Here is an 18,649-nt window from a genome sequence, read left to right on the forward strand (position 1 = left end):
ACTCGTTTTCGACCCTTTTTTTATAAGGAAGGCCATAAATTGGCCGGTTTGTATTGAATGTTAGCATGGGACAATTTGTTGGATAGGTAAACAACATAGCTACGACTTCCATGGGATATTTTTGCATTTTTTAAAATTTCAGCCAAAATGGAGGTTAAGAAAATCTCTGCGTTAATTTGGGACATTACTCGTTTTCGACCCTTTTTTACTAGGAAGGCCATAATGTGGCTGATTTGCATTGAATCTTAGCATGTGACAATTCGTTGGATAGATAAACAACATAACTACGACTTCCATGGGGTATTTTTGCATTCTCTAAAAATTCGGTCAAAATGGAGGTTAAGAAAATCTCCTCGTTAATTTAGGACATAACTCGTTTTCAACCCTTTTTTACTAGGAAGGCGATAAAGTGGTCGATTTGTATTGAGTCTTAGCATGTGAAAATTCCTTGGATAGGTAAACAACATAGCTACGACTTCCATGGGATATTTTTGCATTTTTTAAAAATTCAGCCAAAATGGAGGTTAAGAAAATCTCTGCGATAATTTGGGACATTACTCGTTTTCGACCCTTTTTTACTAGGAAGGCCATAATGTGGCCGATTTGCATTGAATCTTAGCGTGTGACAATTCGTTGGATAGGTAAACAACATAACTACGACTTCCATGGGATATTTTTGCATTCTCTAAAAATTCGGCCAAAATGGTGGTTAAGAAAATCTCCTCGTTAATTTAGGACATTACTCGTTTTCGACCCATTTTTACTAGGAAGGCCATAAAGTGGCCGATTTGTAATGAATCTTAGCATGTGACAATTCGTTGGATAGGTAAACAACATAACTACGACTTCCATGGGATATTTTTGCATTCTCTAAAAATTCGGCCAAAATGGAGGTTAAGAAAATCTCCTCGTTAATTTAGGACATTACTCGTTTTTGACCCATTTTTACTAGGAAGGCCATAAAGTGGCCGATTTGTATTGAATCTTAGCATGTGACAATTCGTTGGATAGATAAACAACATAACTACGACTTCTATGGGGTATTTTTGCATTCTCTAAAAATTCGGCCAAAATGGAGGTTAAGAAAATCTCCTCGTTAATTTAGGACATAACTCGTTTTCAACCCTTTTTTACTAGGAAGGCGATAAAGTGGTCGATTTGTATTGAATCTTAGCATGTGAAAATTCGTTGGATAGGTAAACAACATAGCTACGACTTCCATGGGATATTTTTGCATTCTCTAAAAATTCGGCCAAAATGGAGGTTAAGAAAATCCCCTCGTTAATTTAGGACATTACTCGTTTTCGACCCTTTTTTTATAAGGAAGGCTATAAATTGGCCGGTTTGTATTGAATGTTAGCATGGGACAACTCGTTGGATAGGTAAACAACATAGCTACGACTTCCATGGGATATTTTTGCTTTTTTTAAAAATTCAGCCAAAATGGAGGTTAAGAAAATCTCTGCGTTAATTTGGGACATTACTCGTTTTCGACCCTTTTTTACTAGGAAGGCCATAATGTGGCCGATTTGCATTGAATCTTAGCATGTGACAATTCGTTGGATAGATAAACAACATAACTACGACTTCCATGGGGTATTTTTGCATTCTCTAAAAATTCGGTCAAAATGGAGGTTAAGAAAATCTCCTCGTTAATTTAGGACATAACTCGTTTTCAACCCTTTTTTACTAGGAAGGCGATAAAGTGGTCGATTTGTATTGAATCTTAGCATGTGAAAATTCCTTGGATAGGTAAACAACATAGCTACGACTTCCATGGGATATTTTTGCATTCTCTAAAAATTCGGCCAAAATGGAGGTTAAGAAAATCCCCTCGTTAATTTAGGACATTACTCGTTTTCGACCATTTTTTTATAAGGAAGGCCATAAATTGGCCGGTTTGTATTGAATCTTAGCATGGGACAATTCGTTGGATAGGTAAACAACATAGCTACGACTTCCATTGGATATTTTTGCATTTTTTAAAAATTCAGCCAAAATGGAGGTTAAGAAAATCTCTGCGTTAATTTGGGACATTACTCGTTTTCGACCCTTTTTTACTAGGAAGGCCATAATGTGGCCGATTTGCATTGAATCTTAGCGTGTGACAATTCGTTGGATAGGTAAACAACATAACTACGACTTCCATGGGATATTTTTGCATTCTCTAAAAATTCGGCCAAAATGGAGGTTAAGAAAATCTCCTCGTTAATTTAGGACATTACTCGTTTTCGACCCATTTTTACTAGGAAGGCCATAAAGTGGCCGATTTGTATTGAATCTTAGCATGTGACAATTCGTTGGATAGGTAAACAACATAACTACGACTTCCATGGGATATTTTTGCATTCTCTAAAAATTCGGCCAAAATGGAGGTTAAGAAAATCTCCTCGTTAATTTAGGACATTACTCGTTTTTGACCCATTTTTACTAGGAAGGCCATAAAGTGGCCGATTTGTATTGAATCTTAGCATGTGAAAATTCGTTGGATAGGTAAACAACATAGCTACGACGTCCATGGGATATTTTTGCATTCTCTAAAAATTCGGCCAAAATGGAGGTTAAGAAAATCCCCTCGTTAATTTAGGACATTACTCGTTTTCGACCCTTTTTTTATAAGGAAGGCCATAAATTGGCCGGTTTGTATTGAATGTTAGCATGGGACAATTTGTTGGATAGGTAAACAACATAGCTACGACTTCCATGGGATATTTTTGCATTTTTTAAAATTTCAGCCAAAATGGAGGTTAAGAAAATCTCTGCGTTAATTTGGGACATTACTCGTTTTCGACCCTTTTTTACTAGGAAGGCCATAATGTGGCCGATTTGCATTGAATCTTAGCATGTGACAATTCGTTGGATAGATAAACAACATAACTACGACTTCCATGGGGTATTTTTGCATTCTCTAAAAATTCGGTCAAAATGGAGGTTAAGAAAATCTCCTCGTTAATTTAGGACATAACTCGTTTTCAACCCTTTTTTACTAGGAAGGCGATAAAGTGGTCGATTTGTATTGAGTCTTAGCATGTGAAAATTCCTTGGATAGGTAAACAACATAGCTACGACTTCCATGGGATATTTTTGCATTTTTTAAAAATTCAGCCAAAATGGAGGTTAAGAAAATCTCTGCGATAATTTGGGACATTACTCGTTTTCGACCCTTTTTTACTAGGAAGGCCATAATGTGGCCGATTTGCATTGAATCTTAGCGTGTGACAATTCGTTGGATAGGTAAACAACATAACTACGACTTCCATGGGATATTTTTGCATTCTCTAAAAATTCGGCCAAAATGGTGGTTAAGAAAATCTCCTCGTTAATTTAGGACATTACTCGTTTTCGACCCATTTTTACTAGGAAGGCCATAAAGTGGCCGATTTGTAATGAATCTTAGCATGTGACAATTCGTTGGATAGGTAAACAACATAACTACGACTTCCATGGGATATTTTTGCATTCTCTAAAAATTCGGCCAAAATGGAGGTTAAGAAAATCTCCTCGTTAATTTAGGACATTACTCGTTTTTGACCCATTTTTACTAGGAAGGCCATAAAGTGGCCGATTTGTATTGAATCTTAGCATGTGACAATTCGTTGGATAGATAAACAACATAACTACGACTTCTATGGGGTATTTTTGCATTCTCTAAAAATTCGGCCAAAATGGAGGTTAAGAAAATCTCCTCGTTAATTTAGGACATAACTCGTTTTCAACCCTTTTTTACTAGGAAGGCGATAAAGTGGTCGATTTGTATTGAATCTTAGCATGTGAAAATTCGTTGGATAGGTAAACAACATAGCTACGACTTCCATGGGATATTTTTGCATTCTCTAAAAATTCGGCCAAAATGGAGGTTAATAAAATCCCCTCGTTAATTTAGGACATTACTCGTTTTCGACCCTTTTTTTATAAGGAAGGCTATAAATTGGCCGGTTTGTATTGAATGTTAGCATGGGACAACTCGTTGGATAGGTAAACAACATAGCTACGACTTCCATGGGATATTTTTGCTTTTTTTAAAAATTCAGCCAAAATGGAGGTTAAGAAAATCTCTGCGTTAATTTGGGACATTACTCGTTTTCGACCCTTTTTTAGTAGGAAGGCCATAATGTGGCCGATTTGCATTGAATCTTAGCATGTGACAATTCGTTGGATAGATAAACAACATAACTACGACTTCCATGGGGTATTTTTGCATTCTCTAAAAATTCGGTCAAAATGGAGGTTAAGAAAATCTCCTCGTTAATTTAGGACATAACTCGTTTTCAACCCTTTTTTACTAGGAAGGCGATAAAGTGGTCGATTTGTATTGAATCTTAGCATGTGAAAATTCCTTGGATAGGTAAACAACATAGCTACGACTTCCATGGGATATTTTTGCATTCTCTAAAAATTCGGCCAAAATGGAGGTTAAGAAAATCCCCTCGTTAATTTAGGACATTACTCGTTTTCGACCATTTTTTTATAAGGAAGGCCATAAATTGGCCGGTTTGTATTGAATCTTAGCATGGGACAATTCGTTGGATAGGTAAACAACATAGCTACGACTTCCATTGGATATTTTTGCATTTTTTAAAAATTCAGCCAAAATGGAGGTTAAGAAAATCTCTGCGTTAATTTGGGACATTACTCGTTTTCGACCCTTTTTTACTAGGAAGGCCATAATGTGGCCGATTTGCATTGAATCTTAGCGTGTGACAATTCGTTGGATAGGTAAACAACATAACTACGACTTCCATGGGATATTTTTGCATTCTCTAAAAATTCGGCCAAAATGGAGGTTAAGAAAATCTCCTCGTTAATTTAGGACATTACTCGTTTTCGACCCATTTTTACTAGGAAGGCCATAAAGTGGCCGATTTGTATTGAATCTTAGCATGTGACAATTCGTTGGATAGGTAAACAACATAACTACGACTTCCATGGGATATTTTTGCATTCTCTAAAAATTCGGCCAAAATGTAGGTTAAGAAAATCTCCTCGTTAATTTAGGACATAACTCGTTTTCGACCGTTTTTTACTAGGAAGGCCATAAATTGGTCGATTTGTATTGAATCTTAGCATGTGAAAATTCGTTGGATAGGTAAACAACATAGCTACGACTTCCATGGGATATTTTTGCATTCTCTAAAAATTCGGCCAAAATGGAGGTTAAGAAAATCCCCTCGTTAAATTAGGACATTACTCGTTTTCGACCCTTTTTTATAAGGAAGGCCAAAAAGTGGCCGGTTTGTATTGAATCTTAGCATGGGACAATTCGTTGGATAGGTAAACAACATAGCTACGACTTCCATGGGATATTTTTGCATTTTTTAAAAATTCAGCCAAAATGGAGGTTAAGAAAATCTCCGCGTTAATTTGGGACATTACTCGTTTTCGACCCTTTTTTACTAGGAAGGCCATAAAGTGGCCGATTTGTATTGAATCTTAGCATGTGACAATTCGTTGGATAGGTAAACAACATAACTACGACTTCCATGGGATATTTTTGTATTCTCTAAAAATTCGGCCAAAATGGAGGTTAAGAAAATCTCCTCGTCAATTTAGGACATTACTCGTTTTCGACCCATTTTTACTAGGAAGGCCATAAAGTGGCCGATTTGTATTGAATCTTAGCATGTGACAATTCGTTGGATAGGTAAACAACATAACTACGACTTCCATGGGATATTTTTGCATTCTCTAAAAATTTGGCCAAAATGGAGGTTAAGAAAATCTCCTCGTTATTTTGGGACATTACTCGTTTTCGACCCTTTTTTACTAGGAAGGCCATAATGTGGCCGATTTACATTGAATCTTAGCATGTGACAATTCATTGGATAGGCCATAATGTGGCCGATTTGCATTGAATCTTAGCGTGTGACAATTCGTTGGATAGGTAAACAACATAACTACGACTTCCATGGGATATTTTTGCATTCTCTAAAAATTCGGCCAAAATGGAGGTTAAGAAAATCTCCTCGTTAATTTAGGACATAACTCGTTTTCGACACTTTTTTAATAGGAAGGCCATAAAGTGGCCGATTTGTATTGAATCTTAGCATGTGAAAATTCGTTGGATAGGTAAACAACATAACTACGACTTCCATGGGATATTCTTGCATTCTCTAAAAATTCGGCCAAAATGGAGGTTAAGAAAATCTCCTCGTTAATTTAGGACATTACTCGTTTTCGACTCTTTTTTACTAGGAAGGCCATAATGTGGCCGATTTGCATTGAATCTTAGCATGTGACAATTCGTTGGATAGATAAACAACATAACTACGACTTCCATGGGGTATTTTTGCATTCTCTAAAAATTCGGCCAAAATGGAGGTTACGAAAATCTCCTTGTTAATTTAGGACATAACTCGTTTTCAACCCTTTTTTACTAGGAAGGCGATAAAGTGGTCGATTTGTATTGAATCTTAGCATGTGAAAATTCGTTGGAAAGATAAACAACATTGCTACGACTTCCATGGGATATTTTTGCATTCTCTAAAAATTCGGCCAAAATGGAGGTTAAGAAAATCCCCTCGTTAATTTAGGACATTACTCGTTTTCGACCCTTTTTTTATAAGGAAGGCCATAAATTGGCCGGTTTGTATTGAATCTTAGCATGGGACAATTCGTTGGATAGGTAAACAACATAGCTACGACTTCCATGGGATATTTTTGCATTTTTTAAAAATTCAGCCAAAATGGAGGTTAAGAAAATCTCTGCGTTAATTTGGGACATTACTCGTTTTCGACCCATTTTTACTAGGAAGGCCATAATGTGGCCGATTTGCATTGAATCTTAGCGTGTGACAATTCGTTGGATAGTGTCGCGTCATTTTTCGGAGATCAAGGCTATTTGATTAGCTTTTGACTCACTTTTTTATTTCACGACTGAACATTTAATTTTTTAAGAAAAAGGGGAAAAAAGTTCAAACACCCCATTTGAAAAAGATTTAGGGTTCGGGGGTTAGTTACATAAAGGGAAGGTATTAGCACCCTTTATGTCCGTAGTACTCTACGGGAACCTCTTGGTTTTATTTAAATAATGTGTTATAACTTACTTGCTTTTTTTGGTAAAAAAGGATTTGAAATGATAAAAAGAAAGAAGACCTAGTTATCTACATTTTATCGATTTGAAAGGACGAGTGTCCTCTGCCTACGTACCCGTGAGGGATCAAAATCACGTAGTTCATGGTAAAAACTGACGTTTGATTGGTTGAGTGTTTTTTAATGTTTTGAAAAAGGCTTTAAAATGAAAGAAAGCCAAAGTGGCAAGTGAGAATTTGTTTGTGTTTTTTATATTTAAAAAGAGACTCAAAATAGAATTAAATTGATTTAATGTTTGATTAAAAATAAAAGAAAAACGACTGCACTTGATTTAAGATCAAGGTTTATTTTAAAAAATATATATTTTTGTTTGTGGTTTTCAAATAACTAGAATATAATTAAACTAACGGAGCATAAAGAAATAAAAGCGTAAGGACCCCATGGTGGCGTTTGGACCACCACAAAGGCCTTTTACCTAAACTAACAAGCATAAAAATAAACATACACCCACACACGCACACATGCACCTAGGCTATTACAAAAAACCTATTAATACATTCTACGGTCTGCGGTAAAAATAAATAAATTACATTGGGGCCTATTTACATTCTAATTTATGTGCAAGAAACGAAAATAAAAATAAATTACATTAAAAACCTATTTATACATTTTAAGTTCCACACGACGAAGTAAATGACTAGAAAATAAAATAAAAATGAGTATGCGATGAGTAGTATAATAAACCTAAGTGGAAAAAAAAATGCATGGGGATTAAATAAAAATGTGATGCTTACGAAAAGAAAAAAAAATGAACGTGAAAAAAAATAGAATTACAGCAGGGGGGTGCAGGCAGTAATCAGGGAGGTATGCAGTAAGTAAACAAAACTGGGCTTGCTGGGCATGGGTTCAGACCGGTTCGGTTCAAGAGAACCGAACCGGTTTAGTGAGTATATAAATGATGGGAGACCGGTTTTGATTCATTTTTCACAAATGTTTTCTCTCTCTTCCTCCTTGTTTTCTCTCGTTCTTTGTTCTTCTCCTTCTTTCATATTTATTTTTTATGATTCTTGCTTCATCTTTCCTACTTCTTCCTTTTTTATTCTTCTTTAAAATTTTTAAACAGAGACCTTAGGTTCCTAGATCCACCAGTTTATGAAAGGAAAGAGAAACGAAAACTACCTCTTGTTTCTTGGATTGTCTCGGAGCTTTTCAGCAACTCAGGTGCGGTTTGTGTCGTCGACGGCTACACCTGTGTGTTGGATTCGCGGCTTGTGTTGGTGACGGTTGGAAACCTTGTACCGTCCTTCTTTATGCTACGCGAGTCTGCTCTCTTCCCAATTCGGCTGTTTGTGGATTCGTTTGGTCCGATGTGGTTTAGGTTGTTGTGTCCGAGTTGTTGGATTCGGTGTTGTTGATACTGGTTTCGTCTCTCTCTGCTTCTCTGCCGTCCTTTCTTTTCTTTTCTTTTTTGGTTTGTGCGTGCCGTATTTATAGTGTTAAGGGTTTGTTGAGGTGAAGCCAGAAATCGGTAGCTTGGGGAGGGGAACAAGCGGAGTTGTTACGGATTGGGTTGGAACATAAAACGCGTGAGGTGAACAGGCTGTGTGTATTTGAACCTGGACTGGATTGAGGCTTGACCAGCCTGTGTTCTGGATTGGTATTGCGTTCAATTGATATTTTGGATTGGAACAAGCCTTTCGGATGAGGATAAGGAGAGGATGAGGGTGAAGAGAAAGAGCGTGTGACATGCTTTGGATGAACTTGACCATTTTTTGGGACTTAACAATAATAAAGAAAGGAAAAAATGACTAAATAAAAATGAAATAATAAAAGGATAAACAAGTTAATATTTTTTGTTCTTTTTTTGACCTTCTAATTAATAAAATAAAAAACTTGGATTATTCTAAAAGAAAATAAAAGAAATAATGACTAGAATAAAAATTAAAGTTAAAATTAATTAATAAAAAAAACCTTAAAAGATGGAAACTTAAGAATTGAAAATAAATAAAAATTAAAGAGAGAAGAGGGTGCGACTCGGAACCAACAAATGGGGTGTTTTAAAATACCTATCTGTCGAATTTTTAATGGAAAGTCGGACACTAATCAGGGTTAAACGACGTGCGTCAGTGTATGTATGTAGGATCCTTAGGTCAAAAATTGGGGTATGACAGATGCCCCTATTTAAGTTTCTTCGTCTGGAGATTTGAAGAGGGAATCTTTAATTCGATCGGAGCGAAGAGACTTAAATACAAAGTACACCAATTTTGGACCTAAGATGCTATGAATGCTCGTGAAATGCTTGTATGAATGCAGGACGACAAAGTTGACTTGACTGAGACGAGAAACAACGACGGGATACCCAAATCCGTTGAAGAATGGGATCCGACTCCGCTAGGGGGAATGTAGTTTAACTGGGGAAAATGACCGTCTACTATCGTATTGGTTTGGTATGAAGACAAATGAAAGGAGACTTTTTAGTGACAACTCTTGAACAGCTAACGCTGTGGAGGACACTGCTAGAATTGAAATTGATATTGAAATTGATTAGTGACATCACTGGAACAGCTCACGCTGGGGATGACACCATTGAAATTGAAATTGAAATTGAAATTGAAATTGATTGAAATTGAAATTGAAATGGAAATTGATTAGTGACATCACTAGAACAGCTAACGCTGGGGATGACACCATTGAAATTGAAATTGAAATTGAAATTGATTGAAATTGAAATTGAAATGGAAATTGATTAGTGACATCACTAGAACAGCCAACGCTGGGGATGACACTATTGAAATTTGAAATTTGAAATTGAAATTGATTGAAATTGAAATTGAAATTGAAATTGAAATTGAAATTGATTAGCAACATCACTAGAACAGCTAACGCTGGGGATGACACTTTTGAACTTGAAATTTGAAATTGAAATTGATTGAAATTGAAATTGATTAGCGACATCACTAGAACAGCTAACGCTGGGGATGACACTTTTGAACTTGAATTTGAAATTTGAAATTGATTAGTGACGGCGTGATAAATACGACCATGCATGAATGATGTTGTGTATGATGTGTATGAATGAAAGTAATAATGCGTGAATGTGTGAATGGATGAATGAATATAATGAGTGTATAGACTGGATTGTGCCAGATGAATTTGATGAAACGAGACAAGGCAGGTAAGATGGGAAGCGGATTGACACCACAGTACATACACTTGGCAAACTTCATTGGAGATGATATTATTGCGAACAAAATCGAGCCGTTGACGGGGTGGAGTCTGGCACAAGGTAGCAATTGATGCCCCTGGGATAAAGCTCATTGTTGACCAAAAATCTGGGAGAAGTCGCCATTTGTAAACCAACACAGAATGCTCTTCCAATGACCCACCTTAGTCGTCGTGCCTTTTCTTGATTTGTTCGTTTCTTTAATTTTTTGGATCCCTAACTTTTGCCTGGATCGCCCTTTCGGGTTTTCAATCCACCGGGAATATATTCCTTTTTTGTGCCCCTAATTTTTGCCTGGACCGCCCTTTCGGGTTTTCAGTCCACCGGGACGCTCTCTATTGCCTGGATCGCCCTTTCGGGTTTTCAGTCCACCGGGACGCTCTCTAGTAGGATTTAACCACCCTTGAGGGGAGTGTCGATGCACACTTCTTTTACTCTCGAGCTTTATAATGCACTTATTCGTTTATGTCTTTTAGAGATGTGAAAAAGTTTTAAGAATTTTGCTTCAAAATATTATCATCAAAGAAATAGAAGAAATTTTGGAAAAATGAAATAAATGAGAATTCCAAGTAAAGTGCAAAGGCTCAAATTTTATTGATTGAATGGTGGTCCGCTAATGGCGCGACTCCATAGATATTTACAAAATTTGGAAAAATGGTAATTTAAAATGGAGAGGTACTTTGAACTTCATAACCCTAAATTTCTAACAACTTTGAATTCCGCTGCTTTTGATGCTTCAGATTGGAGATTCTTTGATAGCAGGTATGTCCCAAGTGGATTGTGCCAGACTGGATGCAGTTACTTTGTCTTTTCTTTTTATCCATAATTTTTGCATAGACCGCCCTTTCGGGTTTTCAGCCTATCAGGATGATTTTCTGTTTAATGTCTCTAACTTTTGCCTGGACCGCCCTTTCGGGTTTTCAGTCCACCGAGACGCTCATTCTTGCCTAAGCCGCCCTTTCAGGTTTTCGACTTACCGAGCTGTTTTTATAATTTTTAGACAAAGTATTTCTTGACTGCATCCGCGTTTACAGTACGTGGAAGTTCTTCACCATCCATGGTTTGAAGAGTCATGGCACCACCGGAGAAGGCTCTTTTGACAACATATGGACCTTCATAGTTAGGCGCCCACTTGCCCCTGGAGTCTGGTTGGAAAGTAAAAATCTTTTTGAGCACAAGATCACCTTCTTTGAATTCACGGGGACGAACTTTCTTGTCAAAAGCCTGCTTCATCCTCTTTTGATATAGTTGACCATGACACAGGGCAGTCATGCGCTTTTCCTCAATCAGATTTAATTGATCATACCTACTTTGGATCCACTCAGCCTCTGATAACCCAGCTTCCATTAGAACTCTCATTGAAGGAATCTCAACTTCTACGGGGAGTACAGCCTCCATACCATATACCAAAGAAAAGGGAGTTGCCCCTGTTGATGTGCGTACGGAAGTACGATATCCGTGTAATGCAAAGGGAAGCATCTCATGCCAATCTTTATATGTCACCACCATCTTCTCGACGATCTTCTTTATGTTCTTATTTGCAGCTTCGACAGCACCATTCATCTGAGGTCTGTAAGGCGAAGAATTATGATGCTCAATCTTGAAATCATCACATAACTCTTTCATCATCTTGTTGTTTAGATTTGTCCCATTGTCTGTAATGATCCGGTTAGGGACACCGTAGCGGCAGATAATATGATTCTTGATAAACTTGACCACCACTTGCTTGGTCACATTAGCATATGATGCTGCTTCAACCCACTTGGTGAAATAGTCAATAGCCACTAGAATGAAGCGGTGCCCGTTTGACGCTTTTGGTTCAATCCTTCCAATCATGTCAATGCCCCACATAGAGAAAGGCCAGGGAGACGAAAGAACATTGAGTGCAGTTGGCGGCACATGAATCTTATCGGCATAGATCTGACACTTATGACATTTTCTGGCATGTTTTAAACAATCAGCTTCCATCGTCATCCAATAATAACCCGCTCTCAATAGCTTCTTAGTCATTGTATGCCCGCTTGAATGAGTTCCGAAGGAGCCTTCATGTATTTCATGCATCAATAAATCAGCCTCGTGCTTGTCCACACATCTAAGCAATACCATGTCAAAGTTTCTTTTATACAAAACGTCTCCGTTCAGGAAGAAATTGCCAGACAGTCTTCTTAGAGTCTTCTTGTCTTTATCGGATGCCCCGAGTGGATACTCTTGACTCCGAAGGAAACACTTGATATCATGGAACCATGGCTTGTCATCAACAACTTCTTCAGCAGCGAATACATGAGCAGGTCTTTCAAGACGTCTGATACGGATCAAAGGCACTTCATTCCAACGATTTACTTGGTACATCGAAGACAGGGTAGCGAGAGCATCTGCCATCTGGTTCTCATCACGAGGGATGTGGTGTAGCTCGACTTTGTTGAAGAAAGTCAGTAATCGTCTTGCATAATCTTTGTAGGGAACCAAACCGGGGTGACGAGTCTCCCATTCTCCCGTGATCTGATTGATTACGAGGGCTGAGTCACCATAAATGTCGAGGATCTTGATTCTCAAATCAATGGCTTCTTCGAGACCCATAATACATGCTTCGTATTCTGCCATGTTGTTTGTACAGTCAAATGTCAGTCTGGCAGTGAAGGGGATATGTGCACCCTCAGGAGTAATAATGATTGCCCCTATTCCGCTTCCATAAACATTAACAGCTCCGTCGAAGATTAGACCCCATCTTGATTCAGGATCTGGACCTTCTCCGAATAACGGCTCGTCACAATCTTTCATCTTCAGATACATAATCTCTTCATCAGGAAAGTCGAACTTGATAGGCTGATAATCCTCAACTGGTTGGTGAGCTAAATGATCTGCAATGATACTCCCTTTGATTGCTTTCTGGGTACGGTACTCGATGTCATATTCAGATAACAACATCTGCCACCGGGCGATTCTTCCTGTTACTGCAGCTTTCTCGAAGACGTACTTGATCGGATCCATTTTAGAAATCAACCAAGTAGTATGATTAATCATATAGTGACGAAGGCGTTTGGCAGCCCAAGCTAGAGCACAACACGTCTTTTCAAGCATGGAATATCGAGACTCACAATCAGTAAACTTCTTGCTTAAGTAATAAATAGCGTGCTCCTTTCTTCCAGTTTCATCTTGTTGCCCGAGTACACAACCCATAGAATCTTCTAACACAGTCAGGTACATGATCAGAGGTCTTCCTTCAACTGGAGGGATAAGGATGGGCGGTTCTAGCAAATACTCTTTGATGCTGTCAAAGGCTTTCTGGCACTCTTCTGTCCACACAATACCTTGCTCTTTGCGGAGTAGCTTGAATATCGGCCCACATGTTGCAGTCATATGAGAAATAAAACGGGAGATGTAGTTCAGTCGTCCGAGAAACCCTCTTACCTGTTTTTCTGTTTGTGGAGCGGGCATCTCTCTGATAGCCCTGACCTTGTCGGGATCAACTTCAATACCTTTCTGGCTGACAATGAAACCCAAAAGCTTTTCGGATCTGACGCCAAAGGTGCACTTGTTAGGATTCAAACGGAGTTGATACTTTCTCAGTCGTTGGAACATCTTCAGCAAATACTCGACATGCTCATCTTCAGTACCCGACTTGACAATCATATCATCTACATAAACCTCAATCTCTTTGTGCATCATGTCGTGGAAAAGAGTAGTCATACCTCTCTGATAAGTAGCACCTGCATTTATTAACCCAAACGGCATTACTCTGTAACAAAAAGTGCCCCAAGGGGTAATAAAAGACGTCTTCTCTCTATCTTCTGGTGCCATTTTGATCTGATTGTAACCGGAGAAACCATCCATGAAGGAGAAAACTTTGGACTTTGCAGTGTTGTCAACTAATACATCAATGTGAGGTAGTGGAAAATCATCTTTGGGACTAGCTTTGTTCAAATCACGGTAATCAACACACATTCTGACTTTACCATCCTTCTTCGGAACAGGCACAATGTTGGCGAGCCACTGCGGGTATTCTGATGTGACAAGGAAACCTGCATCAATCTGTTTCTGTACTTCTTCTTTAATCTTGAGGGCCATATCAGGACGGGCTCTTCTCAACTTCTGCTTGACTGGTGGACATTCAGGCTTCAACGGCAGACGGTGCACCACAATATCAGTATTCAGGCCCGGCATATCTTTGTACGACCAAGCAAATATATCAACATATTCTCTGAAAAGTTCTATCACTCGCTTCTTGATACTTGCTTCAAGTGATGCCCCAATCTTGACCTCTTTCCTGTCTTCTTCAGTACCCAAGTTGATCACCTCTATTGCTTCCCCATAAGGCTGAATGACTTTTCTTTCTTGTTCAAGTAGCCGAGAGATTTCGTCGGGAATCTCTTCATTCTCTTCCTCTTCCGCCTCATACACAGGGGATTCAAAGTTGGGAGAGATTATGGGGGTATGTTGTTCAAAGGGTTCATTGATGTTTAATCTGCACATATGACTGATGATTTTAGAAAATAAGTAAATGCAGATTTTTCGAAGGTGATTATATATTTTTTTGGTTTTTTGTATTACCATTTTTCAGAAAAAAGCACAAAAGAAAAATAAAACAAAAGTCGGGAACAAAACGACATTTTTATTTAATTGACAATAATTTTTTGAAGCAAATGGCCCTAGATAAATTCACTTTCGCTTGGGGCGGGGCGAAAGGATTTTTGAAAAAACATAAAACGAACAAATGCATTACTTTGACAAGTGAGCGACAAAAGGAACATCTACAGCGACCCAATTGCGGCTAGACCCTCCATGAGTCACGAAGCTTCGTGGTATCCCCTCAGGATTGTCTTCTGACAGGGCATTAATAAAACCCGCACTGTAGAACGTATCTCTTGCTGGCACGACGACATTCCAAGGCAAATCAGTTGACGGAGAGAAACCCAGACCTTCTCGACGCTTGTTCTCTGGCAATTCTATCAACTTCCCCCAGCTTGCAGATCCTCCAGCTTGCACTATGCTCTGAGCATCTTTTAGAGAGGAAATAGATGCTTCACTCTTCTTGGTATTCTCTTTTTCCATGGCAAGTCCCTGGAATGACGTCCCCTCAACACTGTCGGCCTTGATAAAAGAGAAAGACGACAAATGGCTTACTAACAGGGCTTCCTCCCCATTCACAGTTATCAGCTTCCCGTTATGCACAAACTTCAGCTTCTGGTGCAATGTAGAGGTTACTGCCCCAGCTTTATGAATCCAAGGGCGACCTAGCAAGCAACTGTATGATGCCCGGATGTCTATCACTTGAAATGTAATCTGGAAGATCTGCGGCCCAACTGTAATAGGCAGATCCACCTCCCCATGGACATCCTTCCTCGAACCATCAAAAGCTTTTACCATTACCTCACTTCGTCTTAAAGGTGCACCCTTGTAAGAGAGCTGGTCATAAGTTGTTTTGGCCATCACATTTAGAGACGAGCCGGTGTCTATCAGCACATTTGACAAAGTGTCGGTCTTACAATTCACAGATATGTGCAAAGCCAGATTATGGTTCCTTCCTTCTTTCGGAAGCTCTTCATCACTGAAACTCAGGTTGTTGCATGCAGTGATGTTCCCCACTATTCCTCCGAATTGACCAACAGTCACATCGTAGTCCACAAAAGCTTGTTCCAGGACCTTCATTAAAGCCTCCTTGTGAGCATCAGAATTCAGCACTAGCGACATTATGGATATCTTTGATGGGGTCTGCATCAGTTGATCAACCACCTTGTACTCACTCTTCTTGATTAGCTTGAGAACGTCATCAATCTCAGAATTTGCATTGGTCCCACTAGACTGACCGATATCTTTGACTGCACTGGGATCTTTAGCTTGGGTCTCCTCGACTATCGGAGCACTAGCTTTCTTTGGGAGCACCACAGGAACAATACGCCCATTTCTTAGCACTCTACTGACTTCAGCGACATTCCCTACAGACGGCAAAGGTGGTATTGGAACTTCACGACCGTCCTCTATCATAGTGGCATTGTACTTATAAGGAATGGCTTTCTCAGAAGCATAAGGCATCGGACCAGGCAAACAGATCACTAAAGGAGCAGCAACTGACTTTCGACTGTCGTAGAATATCTCCAAAGGCTCCTCTGAAGTTATAACACATACATCATCGCACTTTCTTTCAACAACAAGTTCTCCTTGGTCTAAAAGTCCTTGAATATCATCTTTTACTTTCTGACAACCTTGAGGATCTAGAAGACACACTTCACAGGCGGCATGATCATGTTCAAAGAGAGACGCTTGACACATCTTGGTATGTATAGGGACCAAAGGTGTCCGGATGTGTTGGACGTTCAGGATGAGATGAGTCTTCTGGCAATCTTCGATCATGTTGACAGTTGTGGTACCATGGTTTGGCAACGGATTGGTTTGAACATTCGGTGCTGAATCTGTGAAGGTTATCTTCTTGTCATTGATTAGCTTCTGAACTGCATACTTAAAGTTATAGCAATTTTCGATATTATGACCTCGGCCTCCCTGATGAAAATCACAAGTCTGGTCAAGTCTATACCATGCTGGCAATTTTTCTGGCACTGGAGAAGGTGCTCTGGTCTGGACCAAATTCTTTTTGAGTAACCCTGGGAGTAATTCTGCATAGGTGACGGGGATCGGGTCAATTTGCATTTTTCGTGGTTGAGAATGTTGTGGTTGATAGGGTTGTTGTTGATATGGACATTGTTGGGGATATTGTTGAGGGTATTGTTGTGGAGGATATTGTTGCGGATGATGATATTGTTGTGGAGGATATTGTTGTGGATGATGATATTGTTGTGGAGGATATTGTTGAGGGTATTGTGATTGTTGTGGATATTGTGGGAATTGAGGTTGTTGTGGATATAGTGGGAATTGAGGTTGGCCATTTGGTGGTTGGATGGTATTGGCAGCAGGTGTGATGGCAGCAACGTGTTGATAGGCTGAGTAATTTTGTTGAGGTCTCCCATGGGTCACCATACCGACCTCTTGTTCTTTCTTTTTCGGGAGGTGATTCCCAGACTTCTTGGTTCCACTTGCAGATGTCCCTTCTTTTACTAAACGTCCTTCTCGGACTCCTTCTTCCAGCCGTACACCCGTAGCAACCATCTCAGCAAAGTCCTTGGGAGTACCTCCGACCATATTCACATAATAAAACTGATTGAGAGTTTTTAAGAAGAGCTTGGTCATCTCCTTCTCTTCTATGCGCGGGCTGACTTGGGCAGCGGCATCCCTCCACCGCTGGGCATACTCTTTGAATGTTTCTTTGTCTCCCTGAGTCATAGCTTGTAGGTCACTTCGATCTGGGGCCATATCCACATTGTAACTATATTGCTCCACAAAAGCATCACCCAGATCTTGGAAAGTTTGGATATTTGTTTTATCTAGATTCATGTACCATTTTGAGGCAGGATTAGCCAAACTTTCATGGAAGAAATAGATAAGGACTGAATCATCCTTGGAATAGGCAGACATTCTTCTCACATACATTGTTAGATGTTCCTCAGGACAGGATTTTCCCTTATACTTCTCGAAGTCTGGTACTTTGAACTTGTGGGGTATTTGAACATTTGGCACCAAACAGAGATCATAAGCAGTCTTCCCAAATACTTTCTTCTTGTGGAGGGCTTTCACATCTCGCTGAATTTCATCATATTTTTGCTGCAAGTCATTCATTCTATCATAGGCTTCCATATCCCCTGAATGGTAGATGGGCTCTTCTTCTTGTGGAATGGTATGCATCACCGGAGCCGAATAGGTCATAGCGGCTGGAGGAGCTCCTAACAGAGGTGGAGGAACATGAGTTGCATTTTGACGAGTAGGCATCGGAACTTCGGTCATGATAGGGCGGAATACTTCACTGAGGCACACTGGCACACCCCAAGAACGGCCTTCTGGCATAGAACTTGAAGCTTCACACACAATGGGACGGAGTATTTCGCCGGCAGTGAAAGGCGAGAACCGAGGCGCAGAACGTTGCGGAGCAGAGTGTACCGGAGAGTCCGCACATATTGTCCATCCAGGGGTGGCAGGGGCAGCTGCAGAGGCGGATGTTTCGGCCTGAGTTCTGACTGGAGGAGGAGGCGGTGGTGCTTGTGCCTGAGATTGTGCTTGAGCTTGTGCTTGAGCCTGAGCCAGTGCTTGAGCTTGAGCTTGTGCCTGAGCTTGTGCTTGAACGAGTGCTTGAGCTTGTGCTTCAGCTTGTGCTTGAGCTCGAACCTGTGCTTCCGCCATTGTCTTCATCATTTCAGCCATCTCATCCATCTTAGTCTGCATGGTTGACATCTCTTCGCGGAGCACTCGATTTTCTTGTTCGAGATAATCCATCTTTTTCTTAACGTTTGCTCGAGTGTAGATAGTGCGGGTGGGCTTGTAGATGATACGTGGGGCCACCTTTTGAAACGGGCT

The 18,649-nt window shown here is 39.7% G+C and overlaps 1 protein-coding gene across 1 annotated transcript; it reads right to left on the reverse strand.

The window, feature by feature from the left end:
- Window positions 1-13,721: 13,721 nt before the first annotated feature.
- Window positions 13,722-18,636, reverse strand: LOC146903640 (uncharacterized). Its single transcript, XM_085724998.1, has 3 exons — window positions 14,973-18,636; window positions 13,850-14,714; window positions 13,722-13,766 (listed from the first exon to the last, which is right to left on the reverse strand). Exons 1-3 carry the CDS (start codon window positions 18,566-18,568, stop codon window positions 13,722-13,724), a joined length of 4,506 nt encoding a protein of 1,501 aa, XP_085581124.1. The 5' UTR covers window positions 18,569-18,636.
- Between the last annotated feature and the right edge of the window lie 13 nt (window positions 18,637-18,649).

This window comes from Medicago sativa, chromosome 7 (assembly GCF_051527215.1).
Source record: "Medicago sativa cultivar Bolivia chromosome 7, Bolivia_mono, whole genome shotgun sequence".
NCBI classification, from domain to species: Eukaryota; Viridiplantae; Streptophyta; class Magnoliopsida; order Fabales; family Fabaceae; genus Medicago; species Medicago sativa.

What these genes read in the sequence shown, in the direction of transcription:
- LOC146903640 (XM_085724998.1), bottom strand. Translation starts at nt 18,568, where the DNA reads ATGGATTATCTCGAACAAGAAAATCGAGTGCTCCGCGAAGAGATGTCA. An exon ending in TTTGTCGCTCACTTGTCAAA is followed by an intron (nt 14,715 to 14,972) that starts GTAATGCATTTG and finishes TCATATGTGCAG; the next exon opens with ATTAAACATCAATGAACCCT. An exon ending in CGGGTACTGAAGATGAGCAT is followed by an intron (nt 13,767 to 13,849) that starts GTCGAGTATTTG and finishes CTTTGGCGTCAG; the next exon opens with ATCCGAAAAGCTTTTGGGTT.